The following is a 23,769-nucleotide window of genomic DNA, read 5'->3' on the forward strand; positions in this document are numbered from 1 at the left end:
ATTGCACCGATGACCCCAATAGTTGCAGACGTCGCTTTTGGATGTGGTGCTGACACAGGTGTGTTTGCGCGTGCAGCATTTCCGTTCGGGTTAACTTGTACACATTTTGTTCGAGCTAGAAATGCATGCAAGAAATGCAATGCATGTGATTTATTCACACTGGCGTTTTTTAGAATATATCTATATTTCTAGGTCGTATCGAGTTCAAGTTCCTTGGAATGATATCTTGTAAAGTTTTGTTTACTCGATTACGTAATTTATTGTTTTGCTGATGACGCGGGTTGGAATGAATGTTTATGATTTGATAGCTTACAGTGCACGGTAATATTATTGCGATAGCTTGTAGTACAGTACACTACACTCCACTCCTGTAGCGAGTTCTAAAATACGTGGAGAGTTTCGGTGTGCTATCTATCCGCTCGTATTCGCTGCGAATCCTGCCGCGCCACAGAAGTGTGGCTTATCTCTAATGGATAGATTCTAGCTTCTGTTAGACTGAGGATGTTTACATTATTTCGTTTGAGTTTAGTAAGATAAGTTTTGTGAAGAAAAGATATTGATGACTCATACGTATTATGGATATGTGGTGTTTATGTATAGTGGAGTGACGCATGTTACAGGACATGTAACCATATATGATTCTTCTTTTGTGTTTTATTTCAAACTCATGTGTTTTATAATTAGTGAAAATGATTTGTGTTTCGAACTTGTTTACAATGTCCTTTTTTATCGGGATGTGATCTAAAAATTCCTCTTCTGCAGAGTGAACAGTAGCCATTGTAACTTCATCATTATCTTCCGTGTTACAAATAATATATAATTTTGAATATGAATGTGTTTGATTGATGTGACCGATTACTGGTCACTTCTGTTTGAGTTTTCTATTCGACTCAAAAAATCTGCAACTTTATTCTCTTTTCCTTTGAGGTATTCAATGTCAAATTGATACTCTCCTAGTTTCAATAACCACCTTTGATGTCGTGGTGACAGATCTTTCCCTATATATTTTGCGTGAAGGTATTTTATCGGTTGTTGATCTGTCAGGATTTTGAATCTATTACCATACAGATATGGTTGAAAGTAATTCACCGACTAAATAATGCCGAGAAACTATTTGTTAGTTGCTGAATAATTTCTTTCATGACAATTTAGGGTTCGAGAAGCAAAGCAAATAGGGTGGCCCTCTTGTGATAAGACAGCGCCTATCGCATAGTTTGAAGCATCTGTCGTTAATTGGAAGGGTTTATGAAAGTTTGGGAATTATGAAATAGGGTAAGAGCTGATAAGAGTTTTCAATTTCTTGAAAGCATCTATATAATTGGGATCATGGATGTTTATTTTGATATTTTTACGTAGATATTTGGTCATGGGTTGAGCTATTTTTGCATAGTCTCGTATAAATTTTCTGTAATATCCCGTTAGTCCCAAAAAAACTTTTGTTTGTTTTTCTGTTTTTGTTAAAGTGATTTGTTCAATTATTTTAATTTTGGCTGGATTCGGTTTAAGCCCGTCTTTTATGATAACATCAGTCTCCTTTTGCATAAAATTGCATTTATCAATCTGAATTTTTAATTGGTGTGTTTCTAAGGTTTTAAAAATATTGGAAAGTGTTTTGATGTGTTCTTGCAGAGACGTGCTAAAAATTAATATATCATCAAGGTAAACCACACAGGTTTTGTTAATGAAATCTCTCAGAATGTGATTCATTAGTCTTTGGAATGTGGCTGGAGCATTCTTCAGACCAAAAGCCATTCTAATGAATTCATATAGGCCATGAGGAGTAACAAATGCTGTTTTCTTCTTATCCTCCTTTTTTATGAGGATTTGGTGATATCCTTTAGCTAGGACGAGTGTCGAGAAATTCTGAGCCCTGCCCAATTTGTCAAGTATAGAGTTATCCACTTTTTTCGGTATAACTATTAATGGACTGGAGTATCTCGACTTACTCTTACATATTATGTGTGACTCCATGTCGGCAATCTGTTTTCGTACCTCCTCCTCGTGCTTGGGTGAGTAACGATAAAGTTTAGAACTAATTTGCGTATTTGTTGTAGTTTTTATTTCATGTAAAATTGATGGTGTACTCGTAAGTTTATCTCCTCCTTTAAAGAATAGCTTATTAAATCTGTTTAGAATTTCCACCAACTTGTCGTATTCTTCGGTATTAAGGTGATTTAATTTAAGGCGTTCTAAATAACTACCGCTGATTCCTTCTAATGTATGTATTTGTTTTTCTGAATATGGTTTATTCAAAAAGTTGATTGTTTGACTATTTAAAATAATGGTATTTTCTTCTAAGTTAATAATTGAATCGAGTTTACTGAGAAGATCCATACCTATTATAAATTGGTAATTATTGATTGGTCTGTAGATTTCAAATGGCTCGATTTCTGGACGATAACGTAACTTTAGTTGTCTTTTTATTAGCTCCCAGTTGTCAGTTTCTGGAATATTGATGACTTGTGTTTTTTGCTTCCCCTAGGATTTTCTTGTAGAAGATAGTTCTTGTAGCCAACTGTTTTTTCTCCTGGCTAGTTATTTTACTGAGGTAGTATTCTGTACTACTAATGAAGCTGTTGGTAGTAACTTCACCTTCTTCCGTGAATGAATTCATTAATTTGATCTCCCTTAAGGTATGGTCATCGAATGAATTTGACGGATGTGTTAGATTAGATGCCTGTTGCAACGCTAAAGCTAACTGGTTCAGTTGACGTTCCCTTTCTCGAAGTTGGAATTGCATTTGTAGAATATGTTCCTCCATTTCTATTTGTATGAATGAACTAGAGAAGTACAGGGAGCAACAGTGCCAGGCACGAAAGTTATAGGTTTTAGGGAAAGAGTAGAATGAATCCATATACACCTCGATGCCCATCTTGTCAAGATAAAAAGGCAAATCTGAATTCCAGCCGTATAGTGTATTGGAGCGATAAGATGAGTATTTCAATGAATTATGTAATGACAAAGATATCGGCGAGTTGGAAATCTCGTCGATTAAAACGAACGAATGCTGCCACTATGAATCATAAAAAAAATCGCATGCAATTCATCCTCGACAGGAGACGATGGAATTACAGCCGAACTGGTCAAAGACGGGAACCTCCTGATTTACTACAGCGAATTAATGTCTGATAACTGACAAAGAGGCATTATCTGTACTATGCATAAAAAGAGGGATGTCACACATTATAGCAATTATGTTATAGAGTTATCACGTTGTTGTATATTACCTCTAAGATATTCTCCGCTATCTCCTTCGGATAATTCTATACACCCATATTAAAGAGTGTTCAGCCCAGGCAAATCAGCAACAGATCAGATTATCTTGCTGCGACAGTCGATGAACCGTGGGAGTATGTCCCATCAAGCCGCCTTTAATAGCATAGCCAATGTAAAACTGTACGCAGGTGCGAGGGAATTCTTTATTCCGGCAAAACTAATACGACCGTGACTAATATACTAGGCCAAATAAAAACAGTAGGAACACTATTGAAACCTTTCATTATCATAAACGGAAGGGGATGCCCTTTTATACATTATTTGCAATTTAGTTCTTGAGAAAGTGACGTTTTAGTCTTGATATGACTATCACTACCACTTGCTTTCGATTTGAAGCATAACATGTTTCTGTTCACTTATAATATTTTGACGATGGATGCGATTGAAGGTAAAAATCTTCTTTCGATGTAAATTCTCTCTCTCGAATTTCATTTAAGTTGTATGTCTCCTGTTCACTCCTTCGAGGAAGAAAGTTGCCCCGAATCAAATACAATGTTGTAATCAATTTTCAACTTTATTATCTAAAACGGAACGCAATAAACTATTCAAAAACGAAATTGAAAATATGAAACTGAAAAGTTCTTTATGGACATATGGACTATCTCCAGTTCGCGTTCATTGAAAATCCAAAAAATGTCAAATCACTTTTTACTTTCCGTTATTTTTTTCGCCTACTCCGCCACGGAGAACATCGGCGGTGCCAACTGTCAATCGAATTAACAACATTCGAAATAAATTTATTTTAAATGTTGTTAACCCTGCGCTGCGCCACAATGTTAATGTAAATGCGACCGGGACCACTTTCGTCAAGTCCACACAATTATGAGGAGCACAACCTTCATCTAATTCTAGTATGCTACGAATGGTGCCAGATCTCCGGCTACATATTAATGAAGGCAAGACATACATGTTGGCAACGTTATCACGAAAAACAAACAGAATTATTCACGACTGATCTTATTCAAGGCGGTTGAAGGGTAGTATACATCCTGGGGCGAAACATAGGTTGGTACCGGCGATGGAGCATAAAACTTGGGGAAATGCCAACCGAATCAACATCTCCACCTGCACGTGATGAAGTCTGGGCGTTCTTTCTTAATGAAAAACTGCCAACGGAGAAAAGTGAAGGTGAGGCTCTCGAAAAATTGTATCAAGTGGCCCACCAGGTTGGGGGTTGGATAGGAGAAGACCTAATTTCACGGGGAATGCGCACATTTTGAAACCTGCGTTTAAATTTGGTATTACCAACATCATTCCTAATTGTTGGCCATGGGCCAACGACGAGTCCTGAGACTAGAGCAATAGATGCTGCATTTTTGGTCTAGACTATCTACACCTTCTATTGTTAGATTATATGATTTAATCATCTTTGGCTTGTTAGTTTGAACATCATTGCTTTGTTTTTTTTTGGGACATAGGACAATAAAGTTATGTTACTTGTAAATCCATAATGTCCCCACAAAGGTGAGCTTTTTGGTTTTCAACACATTGATTAACTCTATAGATTGAAATCAATTATCGGCCGTAATATTGCGATTTGTATTATAAATAGGTCGTGTAAGCATTTGTTACACATTTAAAAATGTCTCGACCAGTTCCATCCGTAGCGAAAATTGATCGAACATTTTCGTGGTTTTGATTTGAAAATTGAAGTTAATATCACTATTCCCGATAATGCTTTTATTTCTACAATATCTAAATCTCGGAGGTGGGAGTTATTTGCGCCATTTTTATATGTCTTCCTTATTTTCACGATTCTTGCATTCTTGCATGAATGAAGAATGAGATTTACAATATTATTACCAAAATCCGTTGCTTCTTCGCTATAGGGGTGCTAACTTGTAAACCGGCCGTTTCAGGATGCCAGACTTTATGTTACGTCGACTACTCTCGCTAAACCACCTTCACCATAATACATCTTGATGATTCTACCAATTTCCACTACCATTTCATCACGGGAGGGTTGTCTTCTTTGATGGCAACTACTGTCTCTTCTTCAATATTTCGTGGCGTTGTTTTCCATTTGTTCCGGTGCTGAAGTTCGCTTAAGTATTCTTGCGACCAGCTTTTCGAGAATTCTTCCTTGATTTGCAAAACCAGCTTCCATCTTGTGTTAAGATCTCCCCTTGAGGGTTGTGCATGTGGATCGACAGTAGCTTTTGATGGCTCGCCAATGAGAAAATGGCCCAGTGTTAATGCGGCTAAATCGTTTGGGTCACATGATAGCGTTGTAAGCGGCCTTGAATTGAGAATTGCTTCTACCTCGATGCTCGATGTACATAGTTCTTCGTAGGTTAATGATGCTGAGACAACCTTTTGTTTCAGCAGATGTTTTGCCGACTTGACGGCAGCCCACCATAATCCACCAAAATGTGGGCTCTTGGAGGGATAAAATGAAAAGTAATTTGCCTTGCACTGCATTCCTGTAGAACCCTCTCCTGTGCATCTTGAGAGTATATCGTTAACATCAGCTTCGTTAATTGACGCTTCGCCCCTACGAAATTAGTGGCATTACCACAGTAAAGGTTCTGACAATGTCCGCGCCGTCCAATGAACCTTTTAAGAGCACCAAGAAAAGCGTCCGTGGACAAATCGCTAACCAAGATGAAAAGTATTGGTGCTAAAGCAATAGAATACTGCTAAATAATTTTTCTGTGGACGACTTCCCCGTGAACGATAGTGTGATAGAAGTCGACTCCACAATTGATGAAAGGACGCGCTGATTGAATTCGGTGAGGTGGTAAATTACCTATTATCTGTGTATAAATCTTTGGCCTTGCTTTTATACAATAGGTGCACTGTTGTACAATAGCTCGCGCTATATTTTTCCCCTTTATAGACCAGAACCGTTGTCTTGTTATTGCCAGTAGGCCCTGAGGCCCTATATCTATATTCTTTACGTGCAAATCGGTCATCAACATTTTCACGAATAAATGAGCGTAAGACTGAAGTGGGGGTTGCTTGGCTTCGAACGAAATATTGGATGCTTCTAACCTTCCTCCTACTCGTAATAAACCTTCCTCGTCTAGGAATACTGACAATCCCAGAAGAGCACTTTTCTTGTCAACTTCCTTGTGCTGTCTTAATTGAGTTATATCACCCTCGAAATCTTGCTGTTGGATTGCTTTCACTATAACCCATAAAGCTGCATCCAATTCATGTGGAGTCAATAGTTTATTGTTTACCACCAGCCTTGAACCCGTCCGAGTGCTTTTTGAAGTTTCAGTTTTGCATCCTTATTTCTTAAAAGCTTTATGAAACGGAGGTAATATGCTGTCACCCTCTGAAGCTTCCGCAAATGTGTGAAATTGTACTGACGTTGGCACTCCTTCAGCGAACATATGTCTCAGGATTTTCACTTTGTCTAGCTTTTGCAAGCCTTCCCGATATGTGCACCACCGTGTCTGTAGCTCCAACGGGAGAGTAGCATACCAGCCATGTTAGAGTGCCCATAGCTCTTGAAAAAACAGTTTGGCGACCATTATCATTGGTGCCATTACACCTAGTGGATCGAATATCTGTGCTATTTCCGACGCAATTGTCCTTTTAGTTGCTCGGCGCTGTTCTAAGGGATTCACCTTAATCTGAAATATGTCGGACTTCGGCAGCCAGATTAGTCCTAGTGTCTTTATTGAAGCTTTATTGCTGTCATCATTAAGACGCACTTCCAAATTTTCAGATGGGATCTCTTGCAGCTGATTGTTATGGTTGGAACTCCATTTTCGAAGTTTAAAACCTCCTTTTTTCAGGACGGTCACTAATTGCCTTTTAATTTCCTTTGCAGTTGTAAAATTGTTGGCACCACTCATCAAGTCATCCATATAAAAATCTCTTTTGAGGACTTCCCAACCCAATGGATATTTTGTAGCGTTTTCAGATGCGAGCTTCTGAAGGCATCTTGTCGCTAAATATAGTGCGGATGAAGTTCCATAGGATACCGTACAAAGCTCGTAGCATATTAAAGGTAGGCTCGAATCTTCTCTCCACCAAAATAGATGAAGGCGTCTTTCTCGTTCTTGTAGTCGAATCTACATCATCTCTATGTCTGCCTTGAATGCAAACTTCAGCAGTCGAAATGGCAATAAAATTGAGAAAAGTTCGTCTTGTACGGTTGGTCCCACTTGCAATATGTCTTTCAAGGAGACCTTCGTAGAGGTCTTTGCTAATGCGTTGAATACGACCCTTAATTTTGTGCTGGTACCATCTGGTTTAAGTACGCAGTAATGCGGTAAGAAATAATGCGGGTAAGGTATCTGATCCAGGTTGACTTCTTTCATGTGACCAAGATCGGGATGCTCCTTCATGAATTTGGTGTATATATGTATATCAAGTCCCCATTCTTCGCAAGCTTGCGTTCCAGTACATAGAATCTGCTCATGGCGATGTCCGTTGAAGATCCAAGTTTCTCAGCACTGTCAGAGAATGGCAAGCTTACTGTGAACTGGTTATTGCTTAAGAGGGTGTTCTGATTGAACATTTCTTCGCATTTTTTCTCTAAGATCACTCGACAGCTGACTGTAGTTCCATCGGATCCCTTTACGATAACTAGTGCTGTACTAAGGAACACGCAACAGTCAAGTCCACGTAACAGTCGTAGCCTTCTCACTTGCCACCTTAGAAGGCTTTCGACTGGAGCTAATTTTCTCAAGATCCTGCATTTGGTCATCCGATGATGTTCCTTCCCGGGGCTTAAAGTGAAACAGCGTGTTATGTTTCTTGGAGCATTTCGTGCATTTTCTTAATGAGCAAGATGATGAAAAAAGACCACCTTTCAAACAATTGATGCAGAGCTTGTATTTCCGGAGATGATGAAAGCGATCCGTGGGTGACAAGCGCAAAAAGTCGTTGCATGCAAATAGTTGATGCGTCTCTTTACACATTGTGCAACCCACGCTGACGGTAGTGACTGACATCGTTGTTCTTGGTAGCTTATTTTTGCGATTGCAACTGTTTAGGATTTGACAACGACTGCTCGTACAACTTGAGCGTCGATTTATTCAATTTCCTGAGTACTATGTATAGGAGTAGTGGATGCTAGGTGTCCATCGTAACTCCCAAATTTTTCAACCCAAGAAGATACTCTTGTGTGGTTCCATGCAGTTTAGAGTTGCGGCTCATGTTGTATCTGATGGTTGCGATGGTTGGCCCAGAATTTTGTCGAGGAAGGCTGCCACTAGAAGTCGAGGATTGTTGTATCGGTCTTGCAATAATTTCCAAGCCGCTGCGTAGTTTAAATCCGACAAAGCTAAATGTCGCATTAAACGTTCCGCTTCGCCTCCAAGATTCATGTTCGGGTGCCACATCTTTTCACATGGTGTAATTGGCTGATTATCCACCATCTGAGTGAAAAAGTCGAAGAACTGCTGCTATTGTAAATAATCTTCTTCGAACTTGGGCACAGTAATTTTCGGTAAATAGGTCCTTACATTACTGGTAGCAACAGGCCGCTGTGTGGATAATGAATCAATTGCCTCTGCTTTCATAACGAACGTATTTTGGACTTTCTGCTCTAGCTGAATGAATGCTTAAAATTTGTATCCTGTTGTCGCTGGATCTTCTGATGCTTCCCAGATGTTGATGTGGATCTCTTCGATCTGATCCCAATAGCGCTGAATGGTTGTGCCTTGCAACTCATAATATTGCCGGGATTGCTCCTCCAGAAGTGCATTTTGAAGCACTCGCTTCAATGCTCCTTTGACTGACTTGTTGTCTGACCTGTTTCTGCAGCCCAGCTTCCTCACGAGAGATGACCACTGGATGCTGCTCCATTGTCTTGTGTTCCGACTGAGCCTGCAGCATTTGAATATATTTCGCAAACTCGGCCTAGTATTTTTGAAAGGCCTCCTTCATGAGATCGTCCTACCGAACTGCTCTCGTATTGGGCTGTTGCCTTGCTTGAACAGCTCCCACAGCTCCAGTAGTTTTTGTTGTCGCTCCCGAAAATAGTTCAATGTTTTTCTCGAGGCTCCATCTTTCCAGTAGTTGGACACTGGTTCCTGCTTCTGAGTCCACAAATCCATTTCGCCGTATCACGTCGGGGTCACCATAAAATGTTGCGACTCTTTTGCCGAAATTTTCTTCCGAAATGTTGTTTGGTGAAACACCAACCAACCGCTGTAGTTGCTGGGAGTGTCATTTGGTGCAACACTAACCGCCTAATTAATAACTGTTGACTCTTTGGTGAAACACCAATGGGGAAGGGGCTCTGGATTTGGTGATACATCAACTCAGGTACCAAGCTCGATCGTCTCTATGAGCCTCACTAGAGAAGAAGAAAAAGGTGGCTTATTTTCGGTCCAACTGAACTGTTTATTTTCCTCCATCAGTTTAAATACAAAATCCAAAATTTTTGAAATACAAATTTTGTACGTTTACATTACAATATATTGTACAGTATAAAAAATACATAAAGTATGAATGAGAAGCATAGAACTCAACACTCTGCATTTGGTTCTTTAATTATCTCATCTTATCAGTTTATTCCCATAATGAAGAGAATGATTTGTTGTTGTTCTATTCTGGTTTCGTTATTGTCTATTTTTATGATACAGTTAGAATTTTTACAGGTTAATGTGGTTTTTAATAACTTTACATGTTTTTGTCTCTCATAATACTGGTTATTATATAATACTATTTCGCTAATGTTTATATTTAAGTATTCTGATTTATAGTTTGGTATTTTCCTTACCTAGTATGTTAACAATGGTGGAGTGAGTATAGAGATACTCACTTCAAAAGTTATCCTCTGGGAATCAACTTCATCATAGGTTATTATTAGTAGTAATCACGGTCTTGAATTTTTGTAGGTGCGTTAGGGATAGGCTGCATTGCTAGGCTCCGCCCTGAAATGTCCAATCACTTTCGATTTGTATGGGAAACGGCTACATGTGGGAGGCGCTGTGTGACGCTGTGGCTAATGGTTTTCAAAATTGCAGAATATACTGGGACTCATAGCAAATGTTAATATGAGAATTATGTTTTGATTTATTTATCTATTTATTTTATTTTACTTCACCTCCTTATATAAATAACATGTCCAGCTTTATTGTAGATGTTCAATACGTCTCCCGGGAATAATTGCCATTTTTTCGTTAAAGAACTAGCCATTCTACTTTTCAATTTAATTTGTCCTGCACTTTATTTTTTTGCATAACCATATCCGAGACAGGAGCTATCATTAAGAGCTAATCAACAAAACCAATTTGAAGTGGCAAACATAAATGATTTAGAGCGCGATGAAGGAGAGACTAACTACAACGATCTAGCCGGAGATATTAGAGTATTTCGCGAATGCTACAATATACGTGAAATTCAGGATGAAAGAAAGTTTGATTAGGAAATACTTACCAACCATAGAATCAGTACAACTTGATATTCCTAACCTAAGTAAATTAGAGAATTACCAATAGTTTTGCAATGTCCACAGTATCAGATCTTCATCTAGGTGCGCAGTACAAAATTGTCTCAATATGTATCCTTGTTAACAGAGTGATAGAATAAACAAATGTTTTTAAGGTTTAGTGTAAAATAAACAATCGAACAATCGATTCACTGTACTGTCTGTCTGTCACATGCATTTTTCTCCAAAACGGCTAAACCGATCCGAAAGAAATTTGGTGGACAGGTGGGAACTATGAAATCCCGCGCATGCAGCGGGTGACATAAATTTAGGTGGAGTCTAAAGGTCTACATGGAAAGGGGGGATTTTAAAGAAAATTTCACCGGATGTAGTCGTGTAAGGTATCAAATGAAAGGTCTCAAACTGTACTTTGCGAAACTGACATTAGTTTTGGTGTGAATTGCAAAGTGCGTGAGTAAGGAGCCAAAATGAAAATGAACATGAAAATCCAACTATTAGTGTCAAAATTATAGCAGTTCAAACTTATTAATTTCGTGCGAATTAACAGCATCCTAATTCATACAAATAAGATGCTGACGTCATAATTAACGAGAATAATTGACATTCGAGTGAAATATTAAAATTCGATTCTCGAAGAATCTATTTCTCCCCAGTCCTCTTTAAGGTTGTTATTAAAATCGGTTTACTGTCTGTCTGTATGTCTGTTTGTCTGTCCGTCACACGCACGTCACACGCACGATAAATTTTATAAATTTCTATTCAGATTGAAAATCACAATTCAAGTTTCTTTGCGCTGATGGCCGTGTTCTTTCCACTTGGTTATGCGTTTGGGAGATGATCTTTGTTTTCGGCGGGTTGTCATCGGAAAACTTAACGGTCTTATTTTAATTCATTCGAGTTCAGCGGGTCTGCCCTAGCTATATGCTCTACTCTTGCATCTCTATGCTGTCTTCTCCGCTGTTTGTTGTCTGCCGCTGTCTCTGCTCTTGCCTCTCTGTCTCTGTTATTTGAATGTTTAGATTCTGTAAAACATATGGTGTTGCTACAAAGTTGATGTTACCTTACCTTTTCGGTTGTTCTTGATCGCGAGTTTCCTATAGACATCGCTGGGCAGTCTTTTCTTGTCTTTCCTCCAATTTCTAGTTATCTTCGATTCCCATGTTTCCTTGGTTTTATTTTTCTCGGTGCTTTTCTGTTGGTTATTGTTGATTTTTGTATTGGTAGTTTTCCCTCGGATTTTAATTACCACCCCTCTGAAGTTTATCTCTTCTTTTAGCAAAGTTCCTTTTTCGGACTTTCAAACGACCGGTTTTGGCAAGTGAATTCTCTTTAGCGCGAAATACATAACCATACCATCGAAAAGGCCTCACACGCAGTTTTTCCATGATCGGTGCAACCCCATATCGATCGCGGATATCCTGATTTTGGACGTGATCAAGACGTGTCACGCCACCGGTCCAGTGCAACATCTTCGTCTCCATTACCGCAAGACGCCTTTCATTGTCTTTTATAGTCGGCCAACACTCAGAGCTATAGCGAGCGACAGACGGACAATATTGCGGTAAATTTTATATTTGGGACTTTCGCGGATACGTCGATCATAAAGATCAAAACGCAGTTCTCTATTTGCTGATAACAGCGTGATTATGTTTTTATCTCGACATCTGGCAGCGTATTGGTTGAAATACTCCTTCATACTTTCAGAAGCATTATTGTTGTGAAACATGATTATATTAAAGAGATCCATCATCTCCTACAATCTGACTAGTTCCAATAATCGCAGTTGAATACTGCCTTTGTCTACGGGAATTTTAAATTTCTTCAGCAGACCAAATTGGTTTTCCGGTATGTTTCTCCAGTCTCTTCTTTCAGCTTTTTTAGGTATTCGTAAACAGGAATCCAGCCATTGTAATTAGTTGCCAGTGGAAATCTGTCTTGCAAGTGGAAAACAATTTTAGCCTCAAATGTTGACGGATCAAAACTCGGCATAACCTTCCGATTCAGACAACCATCCAGGAAGTAGGTATAATTTAATAGCACTTTTTCATCAGGCACTTTGGATTTTCGACCGTTTGATTGTTTTGTAACTTTCATCTTCTCATCTCCTTAGCTTAAAATTTAAATCAGCAATTAAACTTACTTTTAGAGTGCCAATTCTTCTTGAAATTTTCTTGTGGCTGCAAGATGGTCGAAAATGTTGTTTTAACAGGCTCCTTGCTGCTTCCCAAGTTCTTGGATCGTTGTGGAGAAGAAATTCTTTTGATTTTCCGGTGATTTTGATATTATAAATATGAGTCCATAATTCGCTGCGATATTTTGGATTCGTGGAGTTTAGATGATTATTGACGACGTTGATGAATTGTGTTAATCATTGACACTCTCCGTTAAACTCCTGAATATACGATATGTCCTTGGCAGCTTGGCTGGCCTTGCTGAGGTTGTTGTTGTCCATGTAGGTTTGCCAAATTCTGTAGGGCTGCAACTAATTGTTGCACTAACGCTGCTTCCATTCCGATGTTGCTAGATAGGTTTGCCCAATAAAATAGAATTATATCCTTACGCGGAAGTTTGGAAGTGTAATGTAAGAATGTGAATTAAAAGATCGGTAGGGTGCTGGAGTGCTAATGCGCCCGAATTTTGAATTTTTTTCAGTACACGATTGCGCTACACTAATGCACTCTTCACTTGCTCTTGGTAAATTGAATTTTTGCGTATTTCGCAAATAAAATTTTCACTGGTTTGTTATATTATCACTGATATTTCAAATGGGTTTTACTTGGGTGTGGCGGAAAACACCATCGTTCAATAAGTCCCGGGATTAGCGTAGAGATGGCGCTAATATTGCCATTTATATACCAAGGTTCAGAAGTACCAACCTTCAGATAAGATGTGTCAAAATTTGATGTAATTCGAACCATAACCAAGAAAGCTATAGTGGTTAAAGTGACGCTACCTTTGCAATCGTGAAAAAATGGACCAAATCGAGTTTCGTGTGTTGATAAAACATTGTTTTCTAATGGGAAAAAACACTGTTCAAGCTCAGCAATGGCTTGAAAAACGTTATCCGGACTCTACTCCGTTGAAAACAACCATTTGTCGGTGGTATGCTGACTTGAAACGCGGTCGTGCTAATACAAATGATGCGGACTGTTCGGGTCGGCCAAATGAGGCAGTAACTCCCGGAAACACCAAGCAAGTATTGAAAATCGTGATGGGTGACCGCAAAATGAAATTGCGCGAGAAAGCTAAGATGGTGAACATATCAACTGGTAATGCATTTACTATTTTGCACCAAAAATTGGCTATGAAAAAGGTTTTTTCCAAATGGGTGCCACGTTTGCTCACAATGGAACAAAAGCAACAACGTATCAATGATTCGGAGAGATGTTTGGCACTGTTTACTCGCAATAAACAGGATTTTTTGCGTCGATATGTGACAGTGGACGAAACACGGATTCACCATTTCACTTCGGAGTCAAGTCGGCAGTCAGCTGAATGGCGTACGACCGGTGAAAGCCGCCCGAAGCGTCCAAAAACACAACAGTCGGCCGGCAAAATGATGGCGTCCGTATTCTGGGATGCGAATGGTATAATTTTCATTGACTACCTTGAAACAGGAAAAACCGTCAATAGCGACTACTACATGGTGTTATTGGATCGTTTGAAGGCCGAAATAGCGAAAAAACGCCCACACATGAAGAAGAACAAAGTCTTTCATCAAGACAACGCACCGTGCCACAAGTCAATCAAAACAATGACCAAATTCAACGAATTAGGCTTCCAACTGCTTCCTCATCCTCCGTACTCGCCGGATCTGGCCCCCAGCGACTACTGGCTCTTTGCGGATCTCAAAAAGATGCTCCAGGGAAAAAGATTTGGCTCAAATGAGGAGGTGATCGCTGCTACTGAGGCTCATTTTGAGTCAAAAGACAAATCGTTCCACAAGTATGGCATTGAAAAGTTAGAGAAGCGTTGGAATGATTGTATTATACTTGAAGGAGATTATATTGATGAATAATAAAGAATTTTGCCGATAAAATGTTTTCATAGTTAGTCCAGGGACTTATTGAACGATGTGTTATTCACTGATTTTTAGTGAGAAAGATGTTCTACTTCCACTGTGAAAAGCACTCACACTGTTTTCACAACTTGATATATATTTTTTTTTATTTCTGGGATTCCACCCTAGTCTCAGGGATTCATTTCAGGCAGGAATTAAGACATAGTTTTGCCTCTCAGAGTATTTGAATTAATTAATGACGTGCTCGTGTTTCCCGTTTTTCGAGTACTCACTAGGTTCGTTCTCAATGGATCCTGCCCGTTTAGCAAGGGTCCTACCAATTGCGTCAGATAAATAATGAATAACTCAAAGAGTTAAAAAAATATATTTTATTTTAAATAAAATCGAGTAACAAGCCCGATCTTAGAACTTAGAACGCATGTACAAACGGGTAGATAGCAATCCTTTAATTGGTATCTATATCAACAATTCTTAAATTGTTGATGGCTGCCGGGATAGGTGCAATAATCCTTAAATTATTGTACACCGAAAGAAGCAAGAAGAAAATACACTGCTTTTCGCTTTGCTTTGGCTTCTGGCGCCCTTTATTCCTATTTCTTTGTTTTTATACAAAAAATCTTATAACTAAGCAATTTACAATTTTCATATTTATGTTTACATGACCTATTAATTCATTTCTGACACAAGCGCATGTTCAGCATTTGTTTTGAACTGCTATTATGTTGTAATAATTAATATTGTAATTGATTTGTGCGAAAGTAGACCAATGTGTCGATGCACTTATTAATTTATGTTACTGCTTACATAGTTATTTTTGTGTGATTCGAACATTCCGCCCACCTACATATGTCTGAAGTATATATTATAAAACAAGACAAAATTGAGAAATTTATGCTATCGTTTTGACGTCATTCCCTGGTATCGTTAAGGTGCCTCCAAACGATGCCTCTTTTTGGTGCGCGAAGCGCATGCTTGCGCCGTAAAAACGCATGCCTGAAATTGAATAACGCACGTGCGTCATAGCGCATGCAACTCCATCGTCCACACGTTGCAATTAGTTGTTTTCGCTTTCTCGTGGTTTCTTTCAACATGTCAGTGAATTGTTTAATGAAAGCAGGAGTATGTGCAGCGTATATAATAATTAAAAGGAACTGCGATAAAAGGACAGCAAAGTCAAAAAGGATATGGATGCGTGACTATTTTAAAGACAATAAAAATGAATTTTTAAAAGAGATAGATAATGACGACTATCTTTTCAAAAATTTTACACGGATGTCTCAAATAGATTACAATATTCTATTGGATATGATAAGGCCGCTAATAACAAAAAGGGATACGGTTATGCGTGAGGCTATACCTGCTGAAATCAGTCTCGCAATCACACTCCGTTATCTGGCAACAGGCGACTCATACGCAAGCCTAAGCTTCCTATTCAAAGTTTCAACACAAAGCATTTCGAAAATTGTTCCTGAAGTAGCGAAAAGTATTTGTTCAGCACTGAAAGATTACATAAAGGTGAGTTTATTGATGAATTGGTACATACGAGTATGTATATATGCCTTCATAAACCGAATTATATATTAAATTCTAGAGTTAATACTGACATTTCTTTATTGAAATTGAAATAACGTATAAAAATAACCTCAATTATATGTTCAAAAGTTCTGTTATTACAGAATTGTTGTTGACGTGGTGCATTGTAGCGATCGGTGATGATGGATGAGGTTCTGGTTCAGGAGTAGGAGTCGCTGAATATTGCTCCGATGAACTTGCGGTAGATGGCGAAGAAATTAAGATTAAACCTTGGTCATTTTCATGACTTATTTCCAATTCAAAAATGATATTATTGATGCGGTTTTGGGCGATACTGCGCAATGTAGCGCTTTTAAGTTTTCGAATTTTATGCGCTATGTAATCCCCAAAAGCTGAATATTCATCCATAGTTTTCATTTCACTAACAGCCTTCATAAAATTATAAGCTTCTTCTTCTCTCTCATCACTCACATTAGTTGTGACGTTCCGCCTTCTTTTTTTTTGTGATTTTTCCATCTGCCACTGGTTTCCGAAAAGAATTTGAAGTATCCATTTCTTCCTTCCCATCCTTCATCAGCGATTGTCTGAAAAAATGTTGATTCTATTAAAACAATCTATTTTAGGTAATTATGTTTAACAATTTAAATGTAATTTTCCGCTTCCCCAGGACACAGGAGATTGGAGGGTAGTTGCAAACAACTTTGATAAAAACTGGAATTTCCCACATTGTTGTGGAGCAATGGACGGAAAACATGTGCTCATTCGATGCCCCCAGAATAGTGGAAGTACATTTTTTAAGTACAAGGGCACCTTTAGCATTGTGTTGTTTGGTGTCGTTGATGCAGATTATTGTTTTACCTACGTTAATGTCGGTTGCCAGGGGAGGATCTCAGATGGAGGTGTGTTCAAAAATACGGAATTCGGAAAGAGACTTGAAAAGAATCAACTAAAATTACCCAAAGAAGAAGCCCTCCCTGGAAGAACACTGCCAATCCCGTATGTCTTAGTAGCTGTCGATGCATTCCCGTTAACCACAAATATAATGAAACCTTTCCCAGGGGAAATAACAAGAAACTCGCCAAATAGAATATTTAATTACAGGCTGTCGAGAGCCCGTAGAATTGTTGAAAATGCTTTTGGATTACTGGCAGCCGTTTTTAGAATATTTCGTAAGCCACTAGAATTAACAGAACTCGAAACTGCTATAGATGTCGTATTATGCTGCATTTATAATACTTGCATAACTTTCTACGAAAGCAATCTTCCTCCAGAAATATACACGCACCCTTTGGTACTTTTGATTCGGAAGATGCCAGTTGTGGCGAAATTATACCCGGTTCATGGAGAAAAACGACACAATCAGACAGAGGTTTGCAACCACTTTCTTCAATTCCTAGGAAACCTTCAAATGATGCTAAGGAAATAAGAAACGAATTTCAACAATATTTTCTATCCGAGGAAGGATCAGTTCAATGGCAGGATAAATACATGTAAATTTCTCTTATCCAAATTATATTTTTTTGATTAAAATATACTACTTACTTCTTCAATGTCATGTGTATTGCTCCCCTGTTGGGCATTCTTCTCCACTATGCTGTCTTTTGTTGGCAATGGTACATTTACATCTTTCAAAAAGAGTAAATGTTTATACGCGAACTAATTTGATTCGTACACTTCGTTTGTACCACTGCCGCTTTTTTTTGTTTGAGTTTTTTGAAATTCTTTACAAAAATATGACCTTAAATTTTTTATTTTACATTTTATTGCTTTAACGTCGGCACCATATTTTTCACTTAATTTATGAAGTGCATCACTTCTTAATTGTTTATTAGAATATCCTTTCTGGTCACATTTCCATAGCACTTCACTTAATTTATAATCTTCTATGAAATTTAACGTCGTTTCTTTGCTGTCGAGCGACATTTTCACTGTATAATATAAATACGAATGCACAATAGAAAGCAGTCGATGTCTCTTTACTTATTCAGTGGAAAAAGCGCACAAGACTCCCATCTGTGATGGGAGTGCTTGCGTTGCGGCATGCGCTACAATATTTGTCAAAAAACGCATGCGGCTCACGCATGCGCTATATGCAATATGGCATGCGCTGTGCGCATGCGCAAAATTGCCTGGAAAATCGACTCGTTTAGAGGCACCTTTAGACTTATCCTGAGTATTCATTCCCCTGCTAGTATATGCGTATCCTAGATGTTCGATGTATATTCCACTAGGAATTGATGTTATGTTCAATGCTGTACTTATCGATGGGAGGAGACACGCTATGACCGACATGAGAAAAAAAAACAATTGAAGGTGAGATTGATCGTGGGCAGCATGTTTTCCTCGTAGTTGGTTCGTTGGTTGGCTTAGCAGTTCTTCGTTTCCGGTTGACTTTAGTGGGTTGACTGTCCTGTTTGTTCGCGGAGGCATCTTCATTCTTGTTCGAACCCTCTGGAATGTTCACTGGATGGTGGTCTTCAATAGGTAGAGCCGCTAACTTGACGATTGGTCTTTTGGTAATACGGCCATGTAATTTAATTGTTGCTACGCGAACTAGACCGTCTGCACCAGGATGAACCTCAGTGATACGAGCTAATGGCCACTTTGATGGAGGATAATTCTCGCTCTTGACTAATACCAGTTGTCCGGGTTCCATGTTCGGCTTTGTCTTCATCCATTTTGGCCTTTGTTGTAACCTTGAGATGAACTCGTCTGACCACCGGTTCCAAAATTGTTTTACAATTTGCTGTGTTAGTTTCCATTTTTTCAGCAGGTTTAGTTCTTCGTTCGGGGTTTCTTGCGGGATTAATATGAGTGGTTCGCCGATCAAAAAATGTGCGGGGGTTAGTGCTTCCAGATCATTAATGTCGTCGCTGATGGGCATGAGTGGCCGACTATTAAGAACTGCTTCGATCTGGGTGAGTACTACTTGGGTGAGAACCGTATACATTTCCTCCATTGTTAGCAAGCTGTCACCGATTACTTTCTGCAGGTGCAGTTTGACTGACTTCACCCCAGCTTCCCATAATCCTCCGAAATGAGGACTGCCCGGAGGTATGAAGTGCCAGGTGATTTTGTCGTTAGCTACCGTGGACTGAACGGTTTTCATCATCTGCATGAACTGGTGTTTTATTTCTTTACTGGCTGCTACGAAATTTGTACCACAATCAGAATACAAATCCGAGCACAAACCGCGCCGGGACACAAATCGTTTGATTGCTGCAAGACGCGCTTGTCCAGAGAGATCACTCACAACCTCCAAGTGAATGGCCTTGGTCTTCAAGCAGATAAAGAGTGCTATATAGGATTTCATCGTTTTAGCGCCTCTGCCTGATGACCATTTTAGTTGCATTGGTCCGGCAAAATCCAGTCCGCAGGTTTTGAAGGCTCTTCCAGGGGTGACTCGTGTTTCAGGTAACGCTCCCATTAATTGTTCTCCTGGCTTTGCGTTTGATTTAAAACAGGTGATGCATTTGTGGATGCATGTTTTTACCAATTTGGAAGACTGCAATATCCAGTACTGTCTTCTGATTGCTGCTTGGGTTACTTGATTGCCTCCATGCAAAGTGCGCAAATGGTATCCTCTTACGATCAATTCGGACAACTTGCAGTCAGGGCTTAGAATCACTGGATGTTTACGATCGTCCGATAATAGTGAGTGTCGCAGTCTTCCGCCCACCCTGAGGATCCCCTCAGAATCAGTGAACGGTGCCAGCTGGAATAATTTTGAAGTAGCTGGAATTGGTTGTCCCTTGTCCAACCTTTCTATCTCATCTTTGAAAGATAGTGCTTGGATTAGCCGTACACATGCCATTTCAGCGTTGTTGAGTTCTGAAGTTGTCAGGGTTGCAGGTTTTGCAATAGTTGGTGACTTAAAGCGAAGCAATATGCCACAATTCTAGTCAGTTTTGCGAAGTCTATACTATCGTCGAAAGTGAACTTCGCAACCTTCGCAACTTTGCAGGAGGTCTCAGGCTTCCTCTCGAGTGTCGTGGTAATGTCGATTGCCCTTGACGAGTAGTTGATTGGTTTGTGTTACAGCCCCTTGGGTCCGTTCCACCACAAGCCGCTTTTGAGGAGCTGAGAAGCAGTCACTCCCCGTGATGCTATGTCCGCGAGGTTCCACTCTGTATCGACGTGTCTCCATTGACTAGAGTTGCTCGTAGCCTGGATTTCGCCCACCCTATTAGCGACGAACGTTTTCCACCTGGCTGGGTGATCACTCAACCAAGCGAGGACAATGGTCGAATCCGTCCAGTAAAATTCAGCTATGTCGGCAGGGAATTCGCAGGCTCGCTTCACGTGTTTCATCAATGTGCATAGTAGGACCGCACCGTTCAATTCTAGCCGGGGTACTGACTGTATCTTTAAAGGTGCCACTTTCGATTTCGATGTTAATATGTTCGCAGATACTGTGCCATCCGGATGTATTACTCGAACGTAAATCACCGCTGCAAAAGCTGCCATTGACGCGTCGCAGAAACCATGGAGTTCTACCTTGCAGCGATCAGACGTCTGTATGTATCGTGGTATTTGAAGTTGTGATAACGCTGGCCACTCCTTCATGTTGGTCAGCCACTCGATTTTCAACTGGTTAGGTACGGGCTTATCCCAATCCAGTTTCTGTAGCCACAACCTTTGGATAAATATCTTGCTAACTATTATGATGGGCTGGATCCAACTAAGTGGATCGAATAATCTTGCAGCATTCGATGTAATTTTTCGTTTCGTAACTGGCTCGTTCGCTGAGATGTAAGGCAGTTTCACTTTAAAGGTGAATATGTCGCAAATCCAATGTCTTGACGGTATTCTCTAGATTGATGTCGACTACGTCAGACGTTTCCCGGTCAGCGGTGCTTACATGTTTCAAAACCTCCTCATAATTCGTGGACCATTGGCGAATGTTAAATCCAGCTTTTTTGAGAACGGTCACGATATCGTTTTGCAATTTCGCTGCACCTTCTATGGTCGAGGATCCGGTCAGCAAGTCATCTACATAGAAGTCATTTTTGATGCTTTCACTTGCTGATGGTGACGTGAATTCCTCGTCTTCAGCGACCTGTTGTAGTGTACGTGTTGCTGGGAAGGGAGCACTGGCGATGCCATAAGTAACTGTGTTTAGCCGGTAGTGCTTTATTGGACCTTGGGGTTCTGGTCTCCAAACAATTCGCAGTAAGTCGCAGTCTCGACTGCCGATGAGTACCTGTCGGTACATCTTCTCAATGTCAGCAGCCAATGCGTATTTATGCCTCCTCCATCGCAGCAATATTTCAAAGATAGTGTATTGCGTATTTGGTCCTACCATTAGGAAATCGTTCAACGAGGTGCCGGAGGACGTTTTATGGGACGCATTGAATACGACGCGAACTTTCGTAGTTGTGCTGTCCTCTCTAACCACAGCATGATGTGGCAAGTAGTGTGAGTGTTTGCAAAAAATTTCTGCGGACGGGACCCCGCTCATATGTCCCAATTCTAGATATTCCTTTAGGAATGCATTGTACTGCGCTTTGAGCTCTGGATTCCGTTCGAGTTTTGTCTCTGTCTGGCGGAGGGGTATGACAGCGTCTTTTAATGACGGATGCAGCATGATCGAGGGGTTCATGTCAGGCTTAATCGGCAGTCTGACTATGTATCGGCCTGACGTTGGATCCCTCTTAGTAGTTCAGATGAACTGCCTCTCGCAGTCTGCTTCCTCTTGGGTGAGAATTCGCTCTTGTGGCAACTCTTCTTGTTCCCATAATTTTCGTATGTCAGCATCTAGCTGTTCGATGCTAACCATACTGATGGAAGGTTCTGCTTCTCGTGTTACTTGGTTGACAGGCCCGGACAGGATCCAACCGATTTTGGTTTTTTGAGCCAAAACTTTGTGTATGCTTTATCCGGATTACGCCATTTTCCAATAGATCGCCATAAACGTCAGCACCCAAGAGGACGTCGATCTTCCCCGGAATGTGATACGATGAGTTAGCTAAATCCTCCTGTCTCAATTCAGCTATCTTACATGGTGTCTTGGGCTGGGGAATCTTGTCCGTTATATGTTTTACTACGACAAGAGATAAGTTGAAACATCTTGTCGATCATTTCTCTTTGCATTGAGCAGATATCCTTCCCCTGTTGCTCGTTGAATGACTTCCGATGCCGTTGATTGTCAGATTTGTCGCTCGACGTGGTAGCCGTAAGAGTTGCGCCGCAGCTTCACTGATGAACGAACGCTGGGACCCTTGGTCGACCAATGCACGCAAAAGGATGACTGTGCCTTGGCTGTCCTTTACTAGAATCCTTGCTGTAGCCAATAGAACAGCCGTATTGTCGACGCCACTGTTGATAGCATTCAGCGATGAGACTTGTTGTTGTGGATTCGGCAAATTTGAAGATGGAGCTCTATTCGACGATGCTTCGTGTAGCATTGAGTTATGCTTTTTTCCATACAGTTTGCACCTTTTGCGTGATTGGCAGTTCCTGGCTGCATGAGCCTCGTGCAAGCAATTGTAGCACAGCCGCAAAGATGCTACCAGCTCTCGTCGTTTGGCTATGTCCGAGTTAAGAAATATGTCGCATTGGGAAATTCGATGATCGCCCTGGCATACTCGGCACACGGCTCCCGTTGCTTGTGCTGAGTGTGCCCCTACTCTCACCGTCTTGCGTTGGGTAATCTGCACTGCTTCCAGTATTGTGAACCGTTGATTCAAGAAGGTCGTGAATTGTTCCAAAGTTGGTATCTCGTTCGAAGAACCAATAAACTTCTGCCATTCAGAATTACTTTCAGTGTCCAATTTTTGTTGTAGGATGTAAACCATGATTAAGTCGACTAATCTGCTCCCAATGATTCAGTATTGATACGGAATTGCTCGGGCGTGTCCAATAGGCGCTTGATACATATCGCACTAATTAAGTCTCTGTCTCCGAACGGGGACAAAACAAAAAAAGAAATATAAATGAAAACAGAGTTTTTACTTTTTTGGAAATATTTATTCCACACAATAATAATTGACAATATGAAGTGACGGGTGACTCGCGGCAACTGGGCGAGATGTTATTTGATTTCTTATATTTATTCATTTATAAATGCTGATTAAGCGTCTGGCTGCTTGCATTTTTCCAGAAATGCAGCAAATTCTTTCCAGACGGTATCTTGTTTCGTCGCGTATAAGGTGTCTGTATCTGACGGATTAGATACAGGCACGTGTAATCTGTTTTTTTGATTTATGTGTGCTGACGCATACATAACTAGCTTGCGCTATATTTTTCCCCTTTATAAGCCAGAACCGTTGTCTTGTTATTGCCAGTATGCATATTCTTTACGTGCAAATCGGTCATCAACATTTTCACGAATAAATGAGCGTAAGGTAGAAGTGCTAGAATGCTTTTTAGACGTTCAGTTTTGCCATCCTTATTTCTTAAAAACTTTATGAAACGGAGGCAATATGCTGTCACCCTTTGGAGCTTTCGAAACGAATTCGAATGTTCGAAGGTTTGATCGAAACTGCCTTCTTGCTGCGAAATCACCGGGAAAACGATCTTATTCACCTTCTCTGGTTCCCAAACTGTCTTGTTCTAGACCTGGTTCACTGGGGAAGCT

General features: G+C 40.0%; 2 protein-coding genes across 2 annotated transcripts; one reads left to right on the plus strand and one right to left on the minus strand.

Annotated features, from left to right (window-relative positions):
- The first annotated feature begins 15,746 nt into the window (after nt 1-15,746).
- LOC119650989 lies at nt 15,747-17,740 on the plus strand. Its single transcript, XM_038054256.1, has 2 exons — nt 15,747-16,172; nt 16,858-17,740. Exons 1-2 carry the CDS (start codon nt 15,747-15,749, stop codon nt 17,614-17,616), a joined length of 1,185 nt encoding a protein of 394 aa, XP_037910184.1. The 3' UTR covers nt 17,617-17,740.
- A 677-nt stretch (nt 17,741-18,417) lies between these two features.
- On the minus strand, nt 18,418-20,004 carry LOC119650990. The gene has a single exon (XM_038054257.1). It carries the CDS (start codon nt 20,002-20,004, stop codon nt 18,418-18,420), a length of 1,587 nt encoding a protein of 528 aa, XP_037910185.1.
- Nucleotides 20,005-23,769: the final 3,765 nt, after the last annotated feature.

Source organism: Hermetia illucens, chromosome 3, assembly GCF_905115235.1.
Source record: "Hermetia illucens chromosome 3, iHerIll2.2.curated.20191125, whole genome shotgun sequence".
Taxonomy (NCBI): domain Eukaryota; kingdom Metazoa; phylum Arthropoda; class Insecta; order Diptera; family Stratiomyidae; genus Hermetia; species Hermetia illucens.

Coding starts and splice junctions, on each gene's coding strand:
- LOC119650989 (XM_038054256.1), top strand. CDS start 15,747: ATGTCAGTGAATTGTTTAATGAAAGCAGGAGTATGTGCAGCGTATATA. Junction 16,173..16,857: donor CACTGAAAGATTACATAAAG/GTGAGTTTATTG, acceptor CCGCTTCCCCAG/GACACAGGAGATTGGAGGGT.
- LOC119650990 (XM_038054257.1), bottom strand. CDS start 20,004: ATGGCATGTGTACGGCTAATCCAAGCACTATCTTTCAAAGATGAGATA.